Below are 19,931 nucleotides of genomic sequence, written 5' to 3' on the forward strand. Positions count from 1 at the left end.
GGTCGAAATCTATAAGAGTGAATTTTTTCAGATTTTTTAAATGATTTTTGTTAAGTGCGAAAAGAGGGTATCTACATAAATTTGTGTTTTAAGAAATGCGTCAAAGAAATTAGAAAAAAAATGTTCCAGAGAATTACATTGTGTTAAAGACGATGCCGTAAAACTTACATTTGGAAGTCGAACATTTTGTTTGTAGTTACACTTTGAAGGTAAAAACACGAAAAATAATTTTTGCAAAATTTGTGTAAGAATAAAAAAGCAGACTCTTGCTTAGGGCTGGGTAGGACAGTGCAAAATGCACCTGACCTGCAGGTCGGGAGGCCTTAATTGAATCCTTGCAATTTTTCTGTAAAAAAAAATAAAAACACAAGAAATAAGTAAGTAATGTAGCAAACAGAACAAAAAAAAAACTTTAAAGTTACTACTCCTATTTGTTTAGAGATAAATTTTTGACAACAGGTCCATAGTAATACTATAAGTTCTAAGAAAGATAAACAAAAGGTAAGCTGGTAAACATAAATGTGTAAATTTGTAAACGAAATGTCCCATAGTTAAAAGGACGCAAACAAGAGTCAAGAAGAAGAACAATAAAAATTAGTTGAAAACTAGAATAAAAACATTCARAGACTAAACTTAAAAATGAAACAAAATGTAATTCGTAAGCGTAAACCTTTAGAATTAAAGACATAGTTGTTTTCTTTATGTTCAATGAAAAAACAAAAGAGCACATACTGCAAACATAAAAACAACTTATGTTATAAGAGCCTAAATAACTTTTCAACAATTGATGCTGTAGCAAAAATTAGAACGTTAAAATTAAAATTGAAGGGAGTAATTGAAGAAAGAATCAATAAAGTTACCATAAAAATACGAAATTTTGGGTTTAACTTCTATAGAATTTTGTCAACTAAAAAAAAAGTTGTTGACATTAATGTTTCTTTAAAATCCGTAAAAAACACAAATGTACAAAAAATGCCGTAAAAGTTGTATCTACAGATTAAATAAAAGATTAAGTACACAAATCCCATAAATTTGTGGGGTTTTTTAAAAGGTTTTTGTAAATTATTAATACCTAAAATGAGCATTGAAAATTTTTTAAAAGAAATTAGAAAATAGGACACATCCAATAAATTTTATTGAAAATGATGCCGTAGTGCTTATATCTCTACAGCTTAAACTTTAAGTAATTAGGAGAATTAGTGATTTTATTCTTCATTTTATACAAAGACATGTTTGAAATTTGTTTCGTGTTACTACAGGCGTCCGAATAGTGCACGTCCGCGGTGGCATTTGAAACACTACCGCCAAGTTCACATCAATTTTTCCAACTTTCTGAATTTTTTCTATCAAATTATTCAAACCTTCCAACAATCCAATTGACACGTTAGAATTTTCTCGCCTCCGGAATTCAGTTTACGGGACATAAGTTCAAGGCTTCGTAATCAAAGTTTACGATCGGAAGCCATAAATCGATCCAATGACTTCTTCCGGGAGATGTTAAAAGCTCACTCCTGCTATCTCTCCACAAAAAATCTATTAAACTTTTAACACCCAGTGTATGCGTTACGGCCTCATTTGTAAATTTATCGTGGAGGCCGGAAATTCAAACTTTGGTAATAATCGGAAGTTGTGGTTGGAGGCCTCGAGGCGATTTAAAGCTTTCATTGGAAGTGAAGCTTGAATTTCGAGTAATTGGAGTTTTTATTCGAGACATCTGCAAATTGTTAACCCTGAAAAGTGTTAAGAGACGGAAAATTTTGGTGATTTCAGCAACTGAATCACCCTTTTTTTATTATACCAATTAGGTTTGGACCGCTTGGGATTCGATAATTGTGCGTTTCAGCGTTTTCATTGCATTATTCCAAGGTTTTGCAAAAAGTAAACACTTGATTTGAGTCGACTGACATTTCTCGTTGGTGTTTGAAGACGAGCTGTATCAAAGGTGAGTTTGAATTTTTAAACGATTCGTGTTTGCCGGGACGCTTGATTTAATTAATGATGGACACTTGGTGTTTGCTCTGTTCCGGTTTTAAACCGGAATTGAGAGAGTTTTTTATAGCCATTGATCACGTGGAGTGGATTTCACAATGATTATCGATTAAAACTGCACCGTTTTTTTCCATAAATTCACTTATCAAACTCGCCTACGGCTTATATTTTGTTTTGGAAATCCTCCCCCAAAGAAATATTTCCTTTGTCATCATCTCGATATCAAAGTTTGTGGCTTGAGCTCGTTCCTCCTCTGTCATATTTAATAACCTGTAACATTTTCGTTTACTGGGATGAAAGCAATGCAGATAAACATCTGAAAAATCTCATAAAATTTATAAGGGTCTCGGCCGCTGTCTTATTGTTTTACATTTTTACCTCTGAAATATGAGAGCGATTACTCGGCTAGAATATTGGTAAATTACAAGAGGCCGCATGTTATCGTCCAGAAACCGCCGACGTTTCCTTCAAAGGGATTTCCGGCCACAAATCCATGGCAATTTTATTTTTGCATAGTTTTATTTCGAATTCTTTTGGTAAAATACAAACTGGACGAATGTAGAAAATACCACATTTCATTTGTCAAAAAAATCAAGTATAAAGTTTTGTAAATATAATGTTAGAAAAATCGTTGTCGCATAATCCATTTAAAGCCCGACAATTAACTAAAACAAATTCTGTGGACTTAATCGAAAATCGAAAGAAGTCATTTCCTGTTCATTTCCTGCAAATCTTGATTCACCAACGGTCCTCCAATTCACATTCCCAGCGGCTACGACAGATATATATTTCCAAGAAGTTGATAAGTCGTCACCCCACAATCCTCCAGATCCCCAACTTTTCCAACCGACAAACTTTCGATATACACAGCCTGCATTTACAACTTCTTTTGAATTTCCACGAGACAAATGGACCTATTTGAGTATAGTCATTCACGCAAGGGTCCGTGAGGGGACCGATACTTTCCAGCGTTTAAATGGGCGTGACTCACAAGCATTGTCTCCAAATGCGCAATTATTTCACTTAGTTTGCATAAAAACGGATTAGTAATGATTCAAGGTCTGATTTTGTGGTGGGTTTAGCCCACCGAAATTTGTGTTGCAATTAGTTCGGGAAAAATTATAATCGAAGCAATTTATTTCGAGGCAATGGATTGGACTATAAAACAAATTAATGGACAATTTGAGACGAAGGTAAAGTGCGACGTTTATCTTCCGGTAAACGTTAATTACTAAGACGCTAATCTTTTTTCGTCCTATCTTGATCGCCTCAAATAGTTGGCCGTGACTATGATTACCCATCTTTTTGCATTGTGTTTATGAATAAAAATATATCCCAAAAATCCACTTTTGCGAGGTCATTGCTCTATATTCCACATTACGTGGCTCTCATACACATGTTCTAATCAAATCCGACATTTCCTCGATTTGAATATCTAATGCGACCCAAGTTGCCACCACATCATCACAAATTACCATTTTATAGCTTCAAAATAACCGAATTTATAAAGGGGCGGTTTAATTATCTCACTACAGGTAATAATTTTTTCCCACCCAATTTTAATTAAAATCGAGGATTATTCCCTGCACCCATGTATTTTTTTGTTCCGCCTTTTTACTTTTTGCGATTCAGCCGGTCATCCTTTTTAATTAACAAACAAATAATAAAAATTCGTAACTTGCTTTTATTTTCATGTTACGATGTGATAAGATGCAATCTCGTTTTAATTAAATGCAAAAAAGTGAATTCTTGCTGAATCACTACAACCCTGCTACATGCAGCGGAAACTAAACATTTAATAACGCATCAAAATCACAGGAAGATTTTCATGTAGACCTCAAAAAAGGATTATTTAACAGTTGTAGATTTTTTTGAAGAAATCAGATTGCTTTTATATTATTTTAAGCCACTGAACTAAGGTTCATCAAGCTTTCTTCTTCAAAAATCATGCGTTCAATAAAATTTCTAATAGAAATGGCCTTTGACTTTGAAATTAAGGTGGTGACACTGAATCATTATTACATTTAAAGATATGGCACGTATGACACTTTATACAGCTTGTTTGAAAAATTTGTTGCCAACTCTGAATTATTGATGAGATTTGATTACTTAGACTGTGCTAGCTAGCAGAAATGAATGATAATTCTGGCTATAAAATTGAGAAGTTAAAACTAAAATTTTAAGTTTGTGGTTTATTTGATGACAAAAATGACATCATTTAGTGTTGCCAACATAATTTCAAAGTTACAAGCCACTTTATTCAGAAATTTAAAAACGTGTAATATGTAACGTGTAGATACGGGGTGCACCAGAACTCGCGCCCCAGAGAAAAATGCCATGTAATATAAGATATCCACTATTTCTGTTAGAAAAATAATATTTCAAGTTTTTTTGCTATAGGCTATTAGAAGAGGAAACAAGGAAGCTGTATCCTAAATTGTAACTTTTTTTAATGTTGTTTGTGACATTTATTGGTATTTTTTTTGTACTTTTACTAAATAATTATATAAAAAAAAACGTATACAAGATCATCAGTATCATTAAATAGACATAAAAAATGATATACAGTATGTCCCCGGATTGAGTTTACAAGAGGAAAAATTTTTTTATCTTTGATTTTAGGCCAAAACTGCAAAGGAAAAACATTTTTTGCTTTACCTGAAACGAGCAAATCTGTACTTAAAACTTCATTATTCTGATTCAGTGAAAAGAAAAGTTAATTTTTCTCTTGATTTTGGGCTTAGAATAATTTTTCTCTGCTTTTTAAGTCTTATCACATTGCCGGTTTTAATTATTTGACAACTATATGTCACTTTGACAAATAATTTATTTTTATTTATTTGTTATGTTTTATTATCTACCTTAAAGGTGTTTCTTTAACTTGCTGTTTATTAAAATTATGTTTTTCACAATCATTTTTGTTACTTAACTTGCGTAAACTCATTTGTCAAAGTGACATCATTGTCAAAATAATAAAACCGACAATGTGATAGGACTTAAAAAGTCCTAAATCAAGAGAAAAATGAACTTTTCTTTCTACTGAGTTAGAATAATGAAGTTTTAATTACAGATTTGCTCGTTTCAAGTAAAGCAAAAACATTTTTTTCCTTTGCAGTTTTGGTGTAAAATCAAAGATTCCTCTTGTAAAAATCCGGGGACATACTGTAGAATTTTTTTAACATTTTTTCCATGTTTTTGATATCTTATCTTGTTTGAAATTTGTATATATGGAATTTATTATAAGGAATTTGGGAATATAAAATAAAACAACAATATTTATTTAGAAAAATATATTCAAAAATTCATAAAAAAGTAAGTTATGTTAAATGAAAAAACTTGTTGCAAAAACGATTTATTACCCCTGTAGACAAAAAAAATGTAAAAAATGTATCACGCGAGCGTCGCACCCACGACTCCACAGGTGTGTCGATATCCTTTTGCCCTGTCGGAGTAGACACGCACTATCGGATCGATCCCGTAAAAATCCCTTTCAATTATTAACGGGCGTGTGTCCCGTGTATCGTTTTGAACTTTCTTCTCAGCAGCCCTTTGTTTTTCTGCGACCTCTGGAACGGAACGAAACAAACTCCAATAATCAAATCATGAAACTTCAAAACTAACTTCGTTCTTGTTTATTTTCAATTTGTGTATATCCAGGATTCGATAAATGACAACAAGTTTGTTACAAAAGGGAAAATCCGATAAGGAAGTCGTAAAAGACCCCTCACAGCTGACAATACTTACCTCGAATTTGAGGGCTTGTTTCGACTCGTAATTCTTCTTAGCGAGAGCTACTCGCACCCACTCCGGCTTATCCGAAATGGTAATGTGGAGCAGATACCGAATTCCCAGTAAAACATGCTCCAAAAAGACGAAAAACAGGACCCATTCCACTGGCCCGACTTCTGGTGCTGACCTTTTCAATTCAGGAGTGAGACACAAAAGGCCACAATTGGTCATAATAGACATTGCCCCGATTATTTCGAAACAACGTTGCCAAGCGCCGATATCTTTTACTCTTCGACTCATAGGCCTTTGGTAGATTTTGCAAAGCTTGAAAGCGTCAGCTCGAATTTCTAAAATGTTATTGAAAAGCGCCCAAAAGGCAGCGATTGGATACACCGGCGAGAAAAGAAAAATGTAACCAAATTGGATGAAAAGTTCGAGATAGTCATCATATGTCCCTTCGTAATCTTCCATTTCTCCCTCTTTATTTGCCGAGTCTAGGCGAGAGTCATCGATGGGGATTTGAGGCAGGGATTTTAATACTGGCACAAGTTGGTCTTCGGTAGGAACTTTGTAAAATTTGGATTTTGAGTGTTTTTTTGATGAGAAGAGTTGTTTTTTCCACGAGGTAAACTATTGGTTACGATTTAAAAAATGTACATTGGAAATTCCGAACTCACTTTAGATCCGTAATATTTAACAGCAAGTGGCAAAACTGCTTCTTGGACGTGACTTATCAACTGAAATATTATCAGCATTGTCTGGAGTTGACTCCTCAACATTTCCATGTCTCGAACGACAAATGCAATGTAAAATAAAGACATGAAATTATTCACGAATTCAAAGAGGACTAGTTTTGTGACTCTATGTCTGTCATGTTGGGATTGAGTCCGATGATTTTCTGAAATGATTAATGAAGGGTTTGGTGCGTTTCAGTGGAATTTCTTTACCCCATTCTGTCAGAAAAGTAGCTAATTTTCGGTAATAGCAGTTGATTATGTAGACTAGAATCGAGTAAACTATGCTAGGAAAAAGTATGATTAAATCGTCGGAAGTTCGAGTCTGTTTGAAATATTCCTCGAGCCAAAACGAGGCCAACATCATGACGAAAGCTGCCACAAGACACAGAAACACGATAGGGATTGATACGCAATACATCTGAAAACTTTTCGTTGATTTTTTTATGTTTTTCGTCGGTGTTTACCTTGATATAAGTCATATATCTCGGACTCTGGGGTTGCAACTTTCCCGTAATGGCATCATACCCCATCGACCCCCTGAAATTCGGTCTGGGTTCATCCAGACTCGTCATCCCTATCGTTCCCCATTTAAACGCCAACTCGTTGCTTTTTCTCTTCCATATCTGCGAATTAATTAATCGATTCTAGAGATAAAAATTCGCTCTCTCGCGCCCTTTATAATCCTTGCGTCGAGTTAATCTCCGAAAATAATTCGAGCCACGGCTGCATCGGAAAGGCGTCTTTGTCGAGGCTTAATAAGAGTGTCTAAACTGAGAGGCCGAAAATACAAAAAGACTTCGTCGCACGAATACAATGCGACGGATGACGCGCCAGAGATAAATGGGATTCGTTTCGGCGTAACGTCACATTTCGAAACTTTCCATAATGGATCACTTTCCGTTTTATTTGGGGTCGAGACACCTTATTCAAACCACTGGAGGGATGAAGATTCGAAACACGACGTTTGCATTAGCCGAGAATACAGAGACGGTATTACCTCCAGGATATTAAAAGTTACGACGATGAAGAAGTCTTATAAGTGGGAAAATCAATCCAAAAATTATTATTTACTGCAATGTGTAGTTAAACATTTAGATTCTTTTTTGTTACAATGCAAAATTTGGTCTTGCTTGGAGACATGTTGATAAAATTTTTACTAAATTTAAAAAAATTACCGAAGCGTCAGCCGAGCCCAAAATACATGAAATTTGAAAGAAAACGGACTATTAAAGACGTCGCACGAAATAATTCTTACTCAATTGAAAAACTCACCTCTAAGACGAGGGTAACCCACACCACGTTGAAAACACAAAACAACGACATCGTCTCCGAGTAGATCATCAGCTGGAGGAGCCCCACAAAAACRGGTACYACCAAAGTTGCCGTGTAGAACCCCAAAAACGTAAAATACAATGCTATAGCTTCTCCAAAGTACAACCGGATTTCTTCTACAAAACGAAATCATTATTATACAGGGTTGTTCGTTACAAAACGAAATCACTATTACACAGGGTTGTTCGTTTTCGAGCTCCATCATGGGGATCTCAGTTATTATAAGAGATACGAGGTCGGTTAAATTAGGGCAAAGTTGTGCATGTTTGTGCTAAACAATTATCTGAAAGAAAATTTAATGTAGCATTTTTAGTTTTTGAATTATTGGAAAAAAACGGAAATTTGTACTTTTTGTTTTTATTTTTTTAAACAAAAACTAAAAGTCCTAGACGTTTTTAACTAGGACGTTCTTAAGGCACTTTCTTACAAGAGATCTAAATCTGTCATCGTAATTTCTAAGGCACTCTTGATGTCAGAGTTACAACACTCAAGATTGGATTTTCTTATGGACGTCATATTAGATTTCTGTATTTTTTGTTCATGATTACAACGATGTATCCACACGATATCATCAAATTTTACATGCTTATCAAAATTAAGAAAAAGCGTTTTTACGAAGAGTGCTTTGGAAAAAATGCCACCAATTTTAATTAAAAAACTTAATTTTGAAGCTGGTGCATTCGAGCGTCTTTTATAACTTTGTGTTGTTTTGTTTTGTGAAGAATAAATTCTAGATTAGCACGTTGTTCCTATTTCAAAACCTTTGTTTTTAAGTAGGTAAGCTTGAAGGAATTGTGACTTTCAGTTCAATTGAATTCAATTGAACTGTCAAAATTTAATTTATTAGTTAAAATAGGTGGCGTTTTTTCCAAAACACTCTTTGCAAAAAGAATTTTTCTTAATTTTGATCTTAAATTTGATCATATCATGTGATACATCGTTGTAATCAGGAACAAAAAGACTTTTCAAAAATACAGAAATCAACTATGGCATAAGAAAATCTAAAGTTGGGTGTAGTAATTCTGATATCAAGAGCGCCTTGGAAAATACGATGACAGATTTAAATTCCTTGTAAAAAAGTGTAGTGAAAAACGTCTAGGTCTTTTAGTTTTAGCTTGAAAAAATAATAATTAATAATTCAAATTCAAATAATAATCCAATAATTCAAAAACTAAAAATGACACATTAAATTTTCTTTCATGTTATTGTTCAGCTTAAAAATACGCAACTTTGCCTTAATTTAACCGACCTCGCATCTCTTTTAATAACTCAAAACATATTTTTGATCAAGAAATGTGAATTTGGAGCGTTTTGTTCTGTTTCCTCTTCATCACATAGCTTGAGAATTGATTCGCTGTCCCATCTAATTGCCCCCCGAGTCGGCCACTTTCATTAGCATTATCGTTGCGGAAGAGTTGGTGGTGGCATGGTTGGCGGCGGTAATTCCCGCACTAAGATCGCCATTTACAACCGCGACACGCTCCACTCCTTTTCGCCCTCTAATTGCCGCTTTAATGAACGTTATGCGCCTCATATAGCGATAGCTCACGCGTGTTAACACGTCATTATGTCGACGACTCGTTATCTGGGACTAATCGACGAGACGCGACGCTCACATCAACCCTTATCAACACACATTTTACTTCCGAATTTATTACATACCGATCGGTTGCTTGGCCAATAACGACATGTACCACTTCCTCCCCAGCTTCTTCAACGCCTCTTGATCGTGCAATGGATAAACCTTCATTATTATTTTATACTTGAGACACACTTGAAATATCGATTGGCCCTCGTATAGCGTGTACGTGGGGTATCCCGGAATGTGTTCGTCCTCCGCCAACGCTCGGATATTCTCCAATTCGTGGCGCACGATCGTTTGTTTCTCGGCGAGGGTTAACAAATCGTCGACGTGCATTCCATCCGGGAGAAAATCCTCCAGTTGTCCCACCGTGAACTCCCGCATCATTCCGGTCTTGTCCTCCTTCATCAGCTCCATCTCTTCGGCCGTTTCTAGGAATTTAATTTTCGACGCCGACAAGTGCAAAATCCAGCCCTGTTTCACAAGGGGGAAAAAATCAAAGTTTTTCTTATACAGTGATTAAGTACAGCGTGCGCCATGGTAAGATACCAGGAACATGAAAAAAAAATGTTAAAAAATTCTATCAATAAAATTCGAATTTCCTTTATTTTTTTTAATGTTATTTGTGGCTTCTATTGGCATAATAATTATTGTACCTTTATTAAATAATTATGCTAAAACATATACAAGATTATCAGTATCATTAAATAGATATAAAAAATGTCAAATGTCAAATATTTTTGACAGATAGATTTTTTTAAACATTTTTTTCATGTTCCTGGTATCTTATTTGAGGTTTTTTAAAATTTTTCTCTGGAGCGCGAGTTCTGACACACCTGTATACTCATAGTTATTATACAGTGTTATTCATAAATATGAAGCAATATTTGAACCTGAAAAATGACCTATAAAATGATGTTAATTTAAATAATAACTCGTGTCCGATATCTAATGATAAGAATTTTACAGCCCTCGGAATGTGGGTATGGAATTTTTTTTTTTTTGTAATAACTTTGGAACTATTTGACCAAATAATATTATAAAATTTGGAATAGTTACTTGCGAGAACATACCCTTTAAGCTAGTAATTACGAAAACCGGATATATCTACTCAATTTCCAGTTTCAGCAGTAGCAGGTCACATTTTCTGTGTTTTTCCATTTTTTTGGCACTAATTTTTTATTGCTTAAATCTAAAGAGTAATCAATTTCGATTAAAAAACGCATAACCTTTTATACCACTAAAATGGACCGTTTTAAAGATATTTTAATTTAAAGTGGGGACTGCACAACGCTGAAAATGAAAAATATGAATTTTGAATAAGTGGTATCCACGGCAACCAATGACCATGGTCACATAAATCCCGGCCAGGCATCTTTTAACTTTGACGATAAATTTTTGTGATTTTTTTATGAATTAAATGCTATGAGATCCATTTGGATTTATTCTAAGTTATGTTTGGAGTCTGAGGTAAACTCTTTTATTAAATATTTTCGATTAATTGTTTAATAATCGTCAATCTCAAGTTGACAGATGCCTGACAGCAAAATATGTGACCATAGTCATTTGTTGCCGTGGATATCACGCATTCAAAATTCATACTTTTTGCTTTCAGTGTTGTGTAGTCTCACTTTAAATTAAAATATCTTTGAAATGGTCCATTTTAGAGGTATTAAAGGTTATGCATTTTTTATTCAAAATTGATTACTCTATTGTTTTGACCAAAAAAATAATGTTAAGAGGTCAAAAAAACGAAAAAACACAGAAAATATGACCTGCAATGGCTGGAACCAGAAATTGAGTACCTAGATGTATCCAGTTTTCGTAATTACTAGTTTAAAAAGTATGTTCTCGCAAGTAACTATTCCAAATTTTATAATATTTGGTCAAATGGTTCCGAAGTTATTACAAAAAAAAAAAATCCATTCCCACATTGCGAAGGCTGTAAAATTCTTATCAACAGAGATCGGACACGACTTATTATTTAAATTAACATCATTTTACAGCTCAGTTTTGAGGTTCAAATATTGCTTCATATTTATGTAGGTACTGCATCTCCTACTTTTTGCAGTTAATGATTTTAAACTCTGATTTTACCCACTGTAATCTAGTCAGTGTGAGCTTGTTTTTTTCAATTTTCCCCTCACTGAGAAAACTCAAAACCACTCTCAAATTCAATAAAATTTTAAATGTTATGGCAAATGGAAGTCATTATGTGTCAATAATGAGCAGATGAGACATAAACTATTTTACTAACAATGGTAGAAAAAACAGTGCATTCTACTTCACCGCCCATTACACTCGTGCAAACTCATAATCGATAAACTTTCTTCACTTGTGAGGTAAAGTTAACTTACGTCGTCGGGGTCGCTTGGTTGTCGCATAACGATGAGCTCGGCGCCACCATCGCGACGCTTACCTCTAATCTTGTCAATCAGCCACGTTAGGGTGTTTTCTTTGATGTCCGAGGCGATTTTTATTACGAGGTAAGTGGGAGGTAACGAGGTGTTTTCGTCGAATTCATCCGACATTACGTCTGAAGCGTCTAATTGTTGTTTACTCATTTTACCTAGAGGTAAAAAAGGATTGAATACTGTGTTAAAACAGAAATGATGTTTTTGAGTCTTAATCCCACCGTACAATTTGCGTCAGAATGAAAACGACTGAATTGTCGACTTWTTGTTTCGTTATCTATGATAACATCAAAAACTCAATTTTGCACTTCAAAACTGAATGTTTTGTTTGGTTTATAATTGAGTAAAAAAACAGAATAGGCAGCCCCCATTACGCAGCCGTTTCAGGTCATTCCAATAAACCTCGCGAACATTCCACAAGCCCCGCTTATTACCTTTTGGACCTGTCAAGACATAAATTTTTTAACGTTATCCCATAAACCGTGCATGCTCGACGACCAAATATTTTACTTATTCACATAATCGTAAAAATGCGCTGAATTATGCAAAACAACGATTAAACACGCATCGTGCACCTCAACTGTTCATTAACAGAAGTTAAAACTAGCGAAAAAATAGCTTCATGATGGATGACCTTAAACTTAACCTGGCTTTATTAGAATCAATGTGTCTCGATCTTTTGTCCCTTTATTCATTCGGGTCGATTCAATTATTTACGAGGTGTAAAGCTGCGTTCACACGCAATTTTTCACCTGGACGCACGTTTATGGAGAAGTAACGGACTACGAAGATGTTTTTTTTAGTTGAACCGAGATTTATGAGGTCGTAAACACAACGTAACGCAAGTTAGTAGACGATTATTCGCGCTATTGATTGTAAAAAGTTGAGCTTTTTACGGCAAAGTTTGGATTAGCCAACAAGCACGTGTTTTAGGAAGCAGCTGAGATCAGTGGAGCTTTAATACATACAAAGCAGGGGTAGACTCGACGGTGAATATTTGAATTGATCCAGACCATCGAAGAATCCGGTTTATTTATTTATTTTTTACTCAAAGTGTAATAAATTGTTTCTCTGGATTTTATTTCATGCAATCCAAATATTTTTTTCTATGATTGTACATCATTTTATTCATACGCGTAATATGTTTTTTACAACTTGACTTCTATAATTCATAATTAATTTGATAACCTTTCAATATTTTTATTAAAATAATGATGTACGATTTTTGTTTTGTGAACTGATATTCTTGGTGATTCTGTGAGATAAGGGTGCAGACAAGGAAGATTAATTTGTGAAAGGTAGGCCAAAAATATTATATACATTTCAGAAAAGATTTATTGTGTAATATAAGTTTATACAAAGATTTTACATTAATAATTTATTTGTGTATTAGTTAAGATGGGATAAAGGAATCCAAGTTACGAGTATTTAAAGCTATACCAATAAAGAGGCAGTTTTTTAAAATACTAGTCTGAACTTATTCTTATTATCTACCTATTACATTACTTATGTTTCTATTCCGTAGCAATATTTTACTTTATTCTTAGAGCTTGTTCCATATCTAGTGGCGAACTGACAGAGAAGACACTTAAAATGCATGTGCGTAAATTTTTTTTTCTAAAATTTGTTTAAGTAGTCGTCATTTTGCAAAAGTTTGCAAAATATGTTTTTAATTAGGGAAAATCAATTAGATGTAAACGTCAATGAACTTATAATCGTAACGATACGGTTGTTAGCACAACTAAAACTTAAAATACACAATTTTAGCCCAAAACGCTTGAATTATCTTAATTTGAAACTCAAACAAAACTCACAGCAGTGCCACTACAAACCAACTTACCTCTCGTCGTTTATAAATAAAATAAACTTGTCGCATTTTGTGATTTAAGAGTTAAAAATAAGTTTCTTCGATGAACTGTTTGAAATTGTACCAATTACTGGCTCACAGTATTGACAATAAATTGTCGCCGACTCGGCATTGCATAAATATTTTTGTCAGCGTTTAAATGATCGTAAAAATATTTCATTATAATAAAATGAGTACCTCTGAGAGTGTGAATAGTTCTATGTATCGCCCACAATTTATGTATGTGGGGGTCGTCCTCTTCGGCCCAAGTCGAATCGAATTCAGCGTTTGGAGGCATTTGTTGCGTCGGCAGTGACAGATTCGAGCGATTAGTGTGGGATGTCATGCTCAAGGATCGGGATTCTGGAAGAGGGGTTAGATCCCAAGCCGGTTAAAAATCCCATTATGAATGTTTATTAGTGGCATAATTAAATTGTTAGGGTCGCAAACTTGAGAATTACTTACGCAACTATTTGAATTACGACATACTTGGGGCGAGTCTATTAAAAATTCGAAATTCGGGAGCTGCACTAATAATTCCTAACCAAAGAGTGCTGATCTGAATTTGAGTCCGGGAGGGCGCCACTTGCCGGTGCGGAGATAGATTCCTGCAGTGGGGGAATTCCTGCTGCGGAAACTCGCGCTAAGATGGTGCGAGCTTCAAAAAAATGACAAAATTTAAAATACTGCCAAAACAAGTAGCTTAGCAGCGGGATTTTTCAGTCGTCACCGGAATGTCACCGGAATCATGAAATTTTTTGTTCAGTAATGACGGTTTCAGATTGGTTCAGCCTGCGCAATTGGCTGCTTTTTCTCTTCTCTTATTTTGTTATCATTTTTTCTTTACTTGTGTATTTGAGTGCTTTGGGTAATAATAGGATTTTTTACCGAATTTCTGATAATTGATCCGTTTCAGATTTGTTCAATAAGATTTTTCAAGTGGTGGTTGAGAAGTTTGATGAATTTGTTTGGAATTTTGGCGACTACGACATCGAAGAATTTTTATTGTGGAAAAAATCGCAGAATAAATATTTTTGCAACATTGTAAATAAATCGTAAATTAAGGAAAAAAATTATGATGACGGAGTGAAATTATCCATACTGCTTTTTTATTTCCATAAGAAAACGGGAAAAGGGTGTTCCATTACATTAATTTTCTTTCTTTTCATCTTGATTTATTAAAAGTTGTTTTGTTGGCTAATCTATTCTTCATCTTGAGCCAACTCCAGATCAATGAATTTAAACTTTGAGATAATTCCTGGAATAATAGGGTTATGAAATGAATTTGAAAGAGGATTCCAACTCGACCTTATTAAAATGGGGCGAAGCTCGTAATTTCATTTAAAGAAAGTTAGATTTTTGATGTAATTTAACTGAGTTGAGGTCGGAGAACAAACAGATTTATGTTGTGATACATAAGTAATTTAACTGATTAAATCCAAAAATCCTAATTGTGTTAGAGGAAAACATGCACGTTGTGATTGTTCAAAAATAATGAGCTTATTCAGGCTGCTCCGGATAAACCTCACATTAGAAGTATTGGGAGTTCTAACAATGATATTTATCTAAAATTTTGTTTATAGCCATTAATCGGTTAGGTTCTGCTCAATGAAAATATTTTTCCTATTACACCAGAAGTGGATATCAACTTCGTTATTTTAAATAGAAAGGTACCTATTTTTTTACTGCGTTTTTGGATTACTCAAGTAATTTTGAAAGAGTTTTTACTAGCCTTTCCTATACGTAAGTTTAACTGTTTTAGAAATATTCAGACCTTTTTAAAATTTTCTGGATTTGAATGTTTCTATTCAAAAATTGATAACTCTACCATTTTTTGTTGAAACCGTATTTGGGTATACGAGAGATAAAACTTAGATCTTTTCTTTGGTGTATTCATGATTGGAAAAATAATTAACAAATCGCCAGAATGTAAAGTTACGTTTAGAACACTTTAGAACATCCTTAACTCAATTTTTCTAAATAAAACACCCCAATTTTTTCTTTACTATATGAAAGAAAATTTAATTCTGCATCGATCAGTTTTAACATTCCCTATACCTATGTTTGATAGTTTTTAAGTTATAGTAACTTCTTTTATTATTGTGATAAATTCATTAGCCATCATAGCTGCTTTAGCACAGATAGTCATAGAAACAAGAAAAAAATTGAATATCAAGGTTATTCAAATTTAGATTAAATAAATTTAATTTGTATTTACGAAAAGAATAATACAATTATAAAAAAACTTCGTGTTTTTTCAGTGAGAAATATTTCTATGGCAATCTATGCGAAAACTACCATGGATAATGATGAATTTCTTCCGCTGTAAAAAAAGTTAAAATAACTTGGAAATTATTAAATTTAGGTATAGGGAATGTTGATACAGCATTAAATTCTCTTTCATTTAGCGAAGAAAAAATTGGGGCCTTTCCTAATAGAAAATTTAGTTACGGGTATTTGAAGTTTCCCAAACCTTAAATTTTGGAGATTTGTTAATTATTTTTTCAAATAAGATCTTTCTCATATGCCGAAATACGATTTTAAAATAGTTAAAAATGGTAGAGTTATCGATTTTTGAAGAGGAAGATGCAAATTAAAAAATTCAAAAAAATCTAAACATTTCAGAAACGGTTAAATTTAAGTATAGAGAAGTCTGTTAAAAACTTTCTCAAAATCACTTAAGTAATCCAAAAATGCAACAAAAAACATAACTTTCTATTGAAAATAACAAAGTTGATACCCATTTCCGATGTAACCGAAAGTGCTGTCATCTTAAAAATATTTTCATTGAACAGGATCTAAACGAATATGGCTATAGTCAAAATTTTAGATAAATATCACTGTACGAACTTCCAATACTATGTGGGGTTTAGCCGGAACAGCTTGTATACCTACCTTCATATGCATATTCAAGAAGTGTTTAAAATCTAGTTAAGATATGTGGAAAATGGAACCACGCTGAAATGAGATCAGATATGTAAAATAGAGAGTGATAAAATGTGGACTCATTCGCGTGAATTATTGAAGCTGTGTACATGGCAGTTCCGGGGTTTATTTTATTGTGTGTGTAAAAAGAAATGTGTTGTTCTATGTTTCAAAAGAAAGCAGGTATTAATTTGCGCAAATCATACGCTAGCAAACAAAAATACAAGCAAAGCTTTTCTGTTTTATCGCTCAAGATTTCTTTTGTCCGAACGTAAATTCTAAATAAAAAAGTGTTCTTAGTCCCGCCAATGAATGCTCAAAAAGAGGTTGTAGAATGTGGTGCGGACCGACAGAATTTTTGACTTCAAGGTTGTAGTTAGACTACTTAGAATATAAATAAATTAAAAGTCCTCGCTTCTTCGAGGTGAATGGGGCAAAGAAGCCACCAAAAATGTGCCGTTTTATGATTCCCTACTAACTTATTTCTCGAAAACAGTGCATATTACAAAAAATGGTTATGCACAAAAATTAAAGCTCATAAAATGATATATTTTTTTGTATTTCAAATAGTTTTCTGGCAAATAACGCACGCACTCTTAAAATTTTTTTTGAAGCACTATAATAGTGCTTCCGGAAAAAGTAATTGTCGATCTTAAACGGCCTAATCACAATCCTTACAATTTTTACAACAATTGTTACGTTAATTCATTAAAAGTTTTTTAGAGAGTACAAAGTTTGTTAGCGAATATCTTGAAAACTATTTGAGATACAAAAAACCCGAGAAAACCATCTTGTAGAAAATTTTATCAACTTTAATTTTGTACATAATTATTTTTTAGAAATTTTKTGGATAAAAGGGTACCTTTTTGATGCCCTCCTGCGCTTTACTCWTCACAGACGAGCGGAAACTTTCAGTAAATTTACCTCCTAACGTATTCATTCTACAACTTGTTAACTAAAAATTAACAAAATGCATTTTTTTCAAATAGTATTAGATGAGTTGATCGCTTCTTGTAAAGTCGTTGTGATTATTTCYAAAAAAAGCCAATTAGTAAAAAAATGGCTCAGATCATCTYGTCTTTCGGAGCCAAATTAATTGCCTYGTTGTCGGAAGAAATCCTCATTACATCTTCGCTGATCAGAGACTATAATCCTGCAAAAACGGAAAAGCTCGCCTGATTGGTATTTCTTGCAGTATTATATTAATCGCCACAATGGACTGTCAAAACTTGGCGAATGCTAATAACGGCYTTTATCGATCTGAATGTTGCTTGACCTCTAAGATATTACKAGCTTAACGTCCGCATCGTGACAATAGCTGATAAGCRAGAACAAAAGATTGATTGTTGGCTGTTTACACACGGCGGAGGTGGATGATAAGGGTTGTTGAGAGACAATGTGTAATATGTTTCTTTAAAAATGAGATAAGACTGCTTTGTCTCAAACGTAGTTAAATAACAGAGCTTTTGTGGAGCTTTCGTCCCATAACCATATCAATCGCAATTCGCTAACCTGGCTATAAACCCAAGAGGTCATAGAGGCCGAAAATGAAGCGTTTTCGCTAGTTTGGACCGAGAAGAAGTGATTGAATAAATGAGATTTTCACAAACGGTGCGGTTACTATAAAAGCCGATGTATTATTCATGGGGGCGTACTTTTTTTCCTAGGGATTTTCTGTCTCTCAACTTCAACTCGAAACACTTGCGGGTTCTTTTATTTATGGAGTTTCCCCAGATTTTAAAGCCAGTATTGGGATTACTTAACCGTAATAATAAAAATCGCTTGTTTTTATTGTCAAACACCTGAAAAACAACGCAATTTCTGTGATCCATTATCAATATTTTACGAGCTTTGTACGGTTTCATTTTAGCCAAAACTGTTTCCCTTTTGATCAATATTATAAATTTTCCAATCAGTGAAATGAATTGAATTTTTAAAACGACATTGAAGATTAATACAGCGCCGATGTGAAAATTGATGTATCAATTAAGTTTTTTGCCCGAGTGGATATTTTGCGAGCTTTCATTTCATCAAATTTTCTCTGTTGTATTGAGGATTATAGAGTTTGCCAAGAATTAAATTTTCAACATTTTGAAACATCCGGAAAACGAAAGCAAATATTTTTTTAGGACTCAAATTTCAGCTCTAATTACTTTTGTTTTTGTGCCAACCTTTGTCAACTATTAAACACTTTTTTAATTATCTGAAAGCCTATCAATGTTTTATCAGTAGCAAAATTGTTTAAACAAAGCGTCTTGAAAAGCATTTATTTGGTTGCTTTGAGCGGTGCTGCTTCTTTCAAATCGGGTCTTTATCTCAAATGAAAAATGGTCAAAGGAGAATTTCTTTACATCGTGTCAAGTACTGAAAGGATTGAATTCTTTACAAGTTTAAATCGGGAAAAAAGCATTAATTTATTTAATTTAATTAAAACTTGGTATTTTTCCGTAAAACGAAGTGATTTATCTCGTGAGGTGAAAGGTCAAATTTATACGAGATGTATGCCCCTATAAACCCATCGTAAAAAAGACAGGGAGCGAAAAAGTCAAATCCGGCTGATTTCATTGGAAACAGTAAACGGCAGATTCGAATGACTGGTCTTGTGCCTCGATAAAAAAGCCCTAAGGTAAATATTATCAGCAGAAAAACTCGTAAACGGATTTATATATTAATTCAGTGAAAAAGCGGCCATCAAATGGAATTTTTCGTCGGATTGTTTCGCTTTTTGTCCAATTACAGTGGTGACATTAGCAATGATTAATCGCGGCCGGTATTGTGTTTTTCTTCGAGTTGAGGAGAAGCGAGAAACTTTAACAATTGCAAGTTTCGGCATTAAATTCAAATAGCGCTCGAGACGGTGTGAGGAACGTCGTATATATTTTGTTTGGCTAAAACGTTGTTGAAACGCCTACGAGATCGTCGGATTTACGTTTGTAACTGTAAACCTCGGAAAAATTACCACAACTTTACGCTACAACAAACTACCGTCGAGCTTTAAAGACGCAGATAAACCTTAATAGATGTTCCAGCTACATCTTATTCAAGAAGGCTTAACGCCGCTGAATATTTCCCCGTATTTTATTCGACACGAGAGACGAGTATCAATTATTAAAGCATGTTCACAAAGATGGCGAGATTGCTATTTGGGCCAATTTGGCTAAAGAGAAAATAAAGAGATTTTTTGCCGGCGAGTATCTACTTCAAGTTGCCTGGGGGAGACTGAAGGAAAAAAAAATTCAATATTTAATTGATAAAAAACATAGGTAAAATTGAGACTTTATTGCCCAGAGCAAGCGATAAAAATGGCGCTTGAGAATGCTATTTTTTTTAAATAAATTCATAACGACAGAAACAAACGATATTTCAATCTACTTACA

At 33.9% G+C, this 19,931-nt stretch overlaps 2 protein-coding genes across 6 annotated transcripts in view; one reads left to right on the plus strand and one right to left on the minus strand.

The window, feature by feature from the left end:
• Window positions 1-1,897: 1,897 nt before the first annotated feature.
• The window catches only part of LOC123013197, a 21,933-nt gene continuing 3,899 nt past the window's right edge, over window positions 1,898-19,931 (plus strand). The window contains exon 1 of the mRNA XM_044411587.1: window positions 1,898-1,942. The gene's annotated coding sequence lies outside the window, so the exon portion shown is untranslated. The remainder of the gene's footprint in view (window positions 1,943-19,931) is intronic.
• On the minus strand, window positions 5,300-14,311 carry LOC123013195 (anoctamin-10). 5 transcript variants are annotated; one of them, XM_044411582.1, is made up of 10 exons: window positions 14,119-14,311; window positions 13,828-13,992; window positions 11,727-11,938; window positions 9,450-9,843; window positions 7,728-7,903; window positions 6,920-7,078; window positions 6,666-6,873; window positions 6,396-6,616; window positions 5,734-6,348; window positions 5,300-5,555 (listed from the first exon to the last, which is right to left on the minus strand). In XM_044411582.1, the coding sequence occupies exons 2-10, from the start codon at window positions 13,973-13,975 to the stop codon at window positions 5,487-5,489; spliced, it is 2,202 nt and encodes a 733-aa protein (XP_044267517.1). In that variant the 5' UTR covers window positions 13,976-13,992; window positions 14,119-14,311; the 3' UTR covers window positions 5,300-5,486. The 5 variants fall into 5 exon arrangements, with proteins under 5 accessions (XP_044267517.1, XP_044267520.1, XP_044267516.1 ...); XM_044411581.1 differs by having other exon boundaries at window positions 5,301-5,555; window positions 14,095-14,311; XM_044411585.1 differs by lacking the exons at window positions 13,828-13,992; window positions 14,119-14,311 and adding an exon at window positions 12,218-13,821.

Source organism: Tribolium madens, unplaced genomic scaffold, assembly GCF_015345945.1.
Source record: "Tribolium madens isolate multiple individuals breed KSU strain unplaced genomic scaffold, Tmad_KSU_1.1 Scaffold_96;HRSCAF=242;Tcas5.2_LG5, whole genome shotgun sequence".
Lineage (NCBI taxonomy): Eukaryota > Metazoa > Arthropoda > Insecta > Coleoptera > Tenebrionidae > Tribolium > Tribolium madens.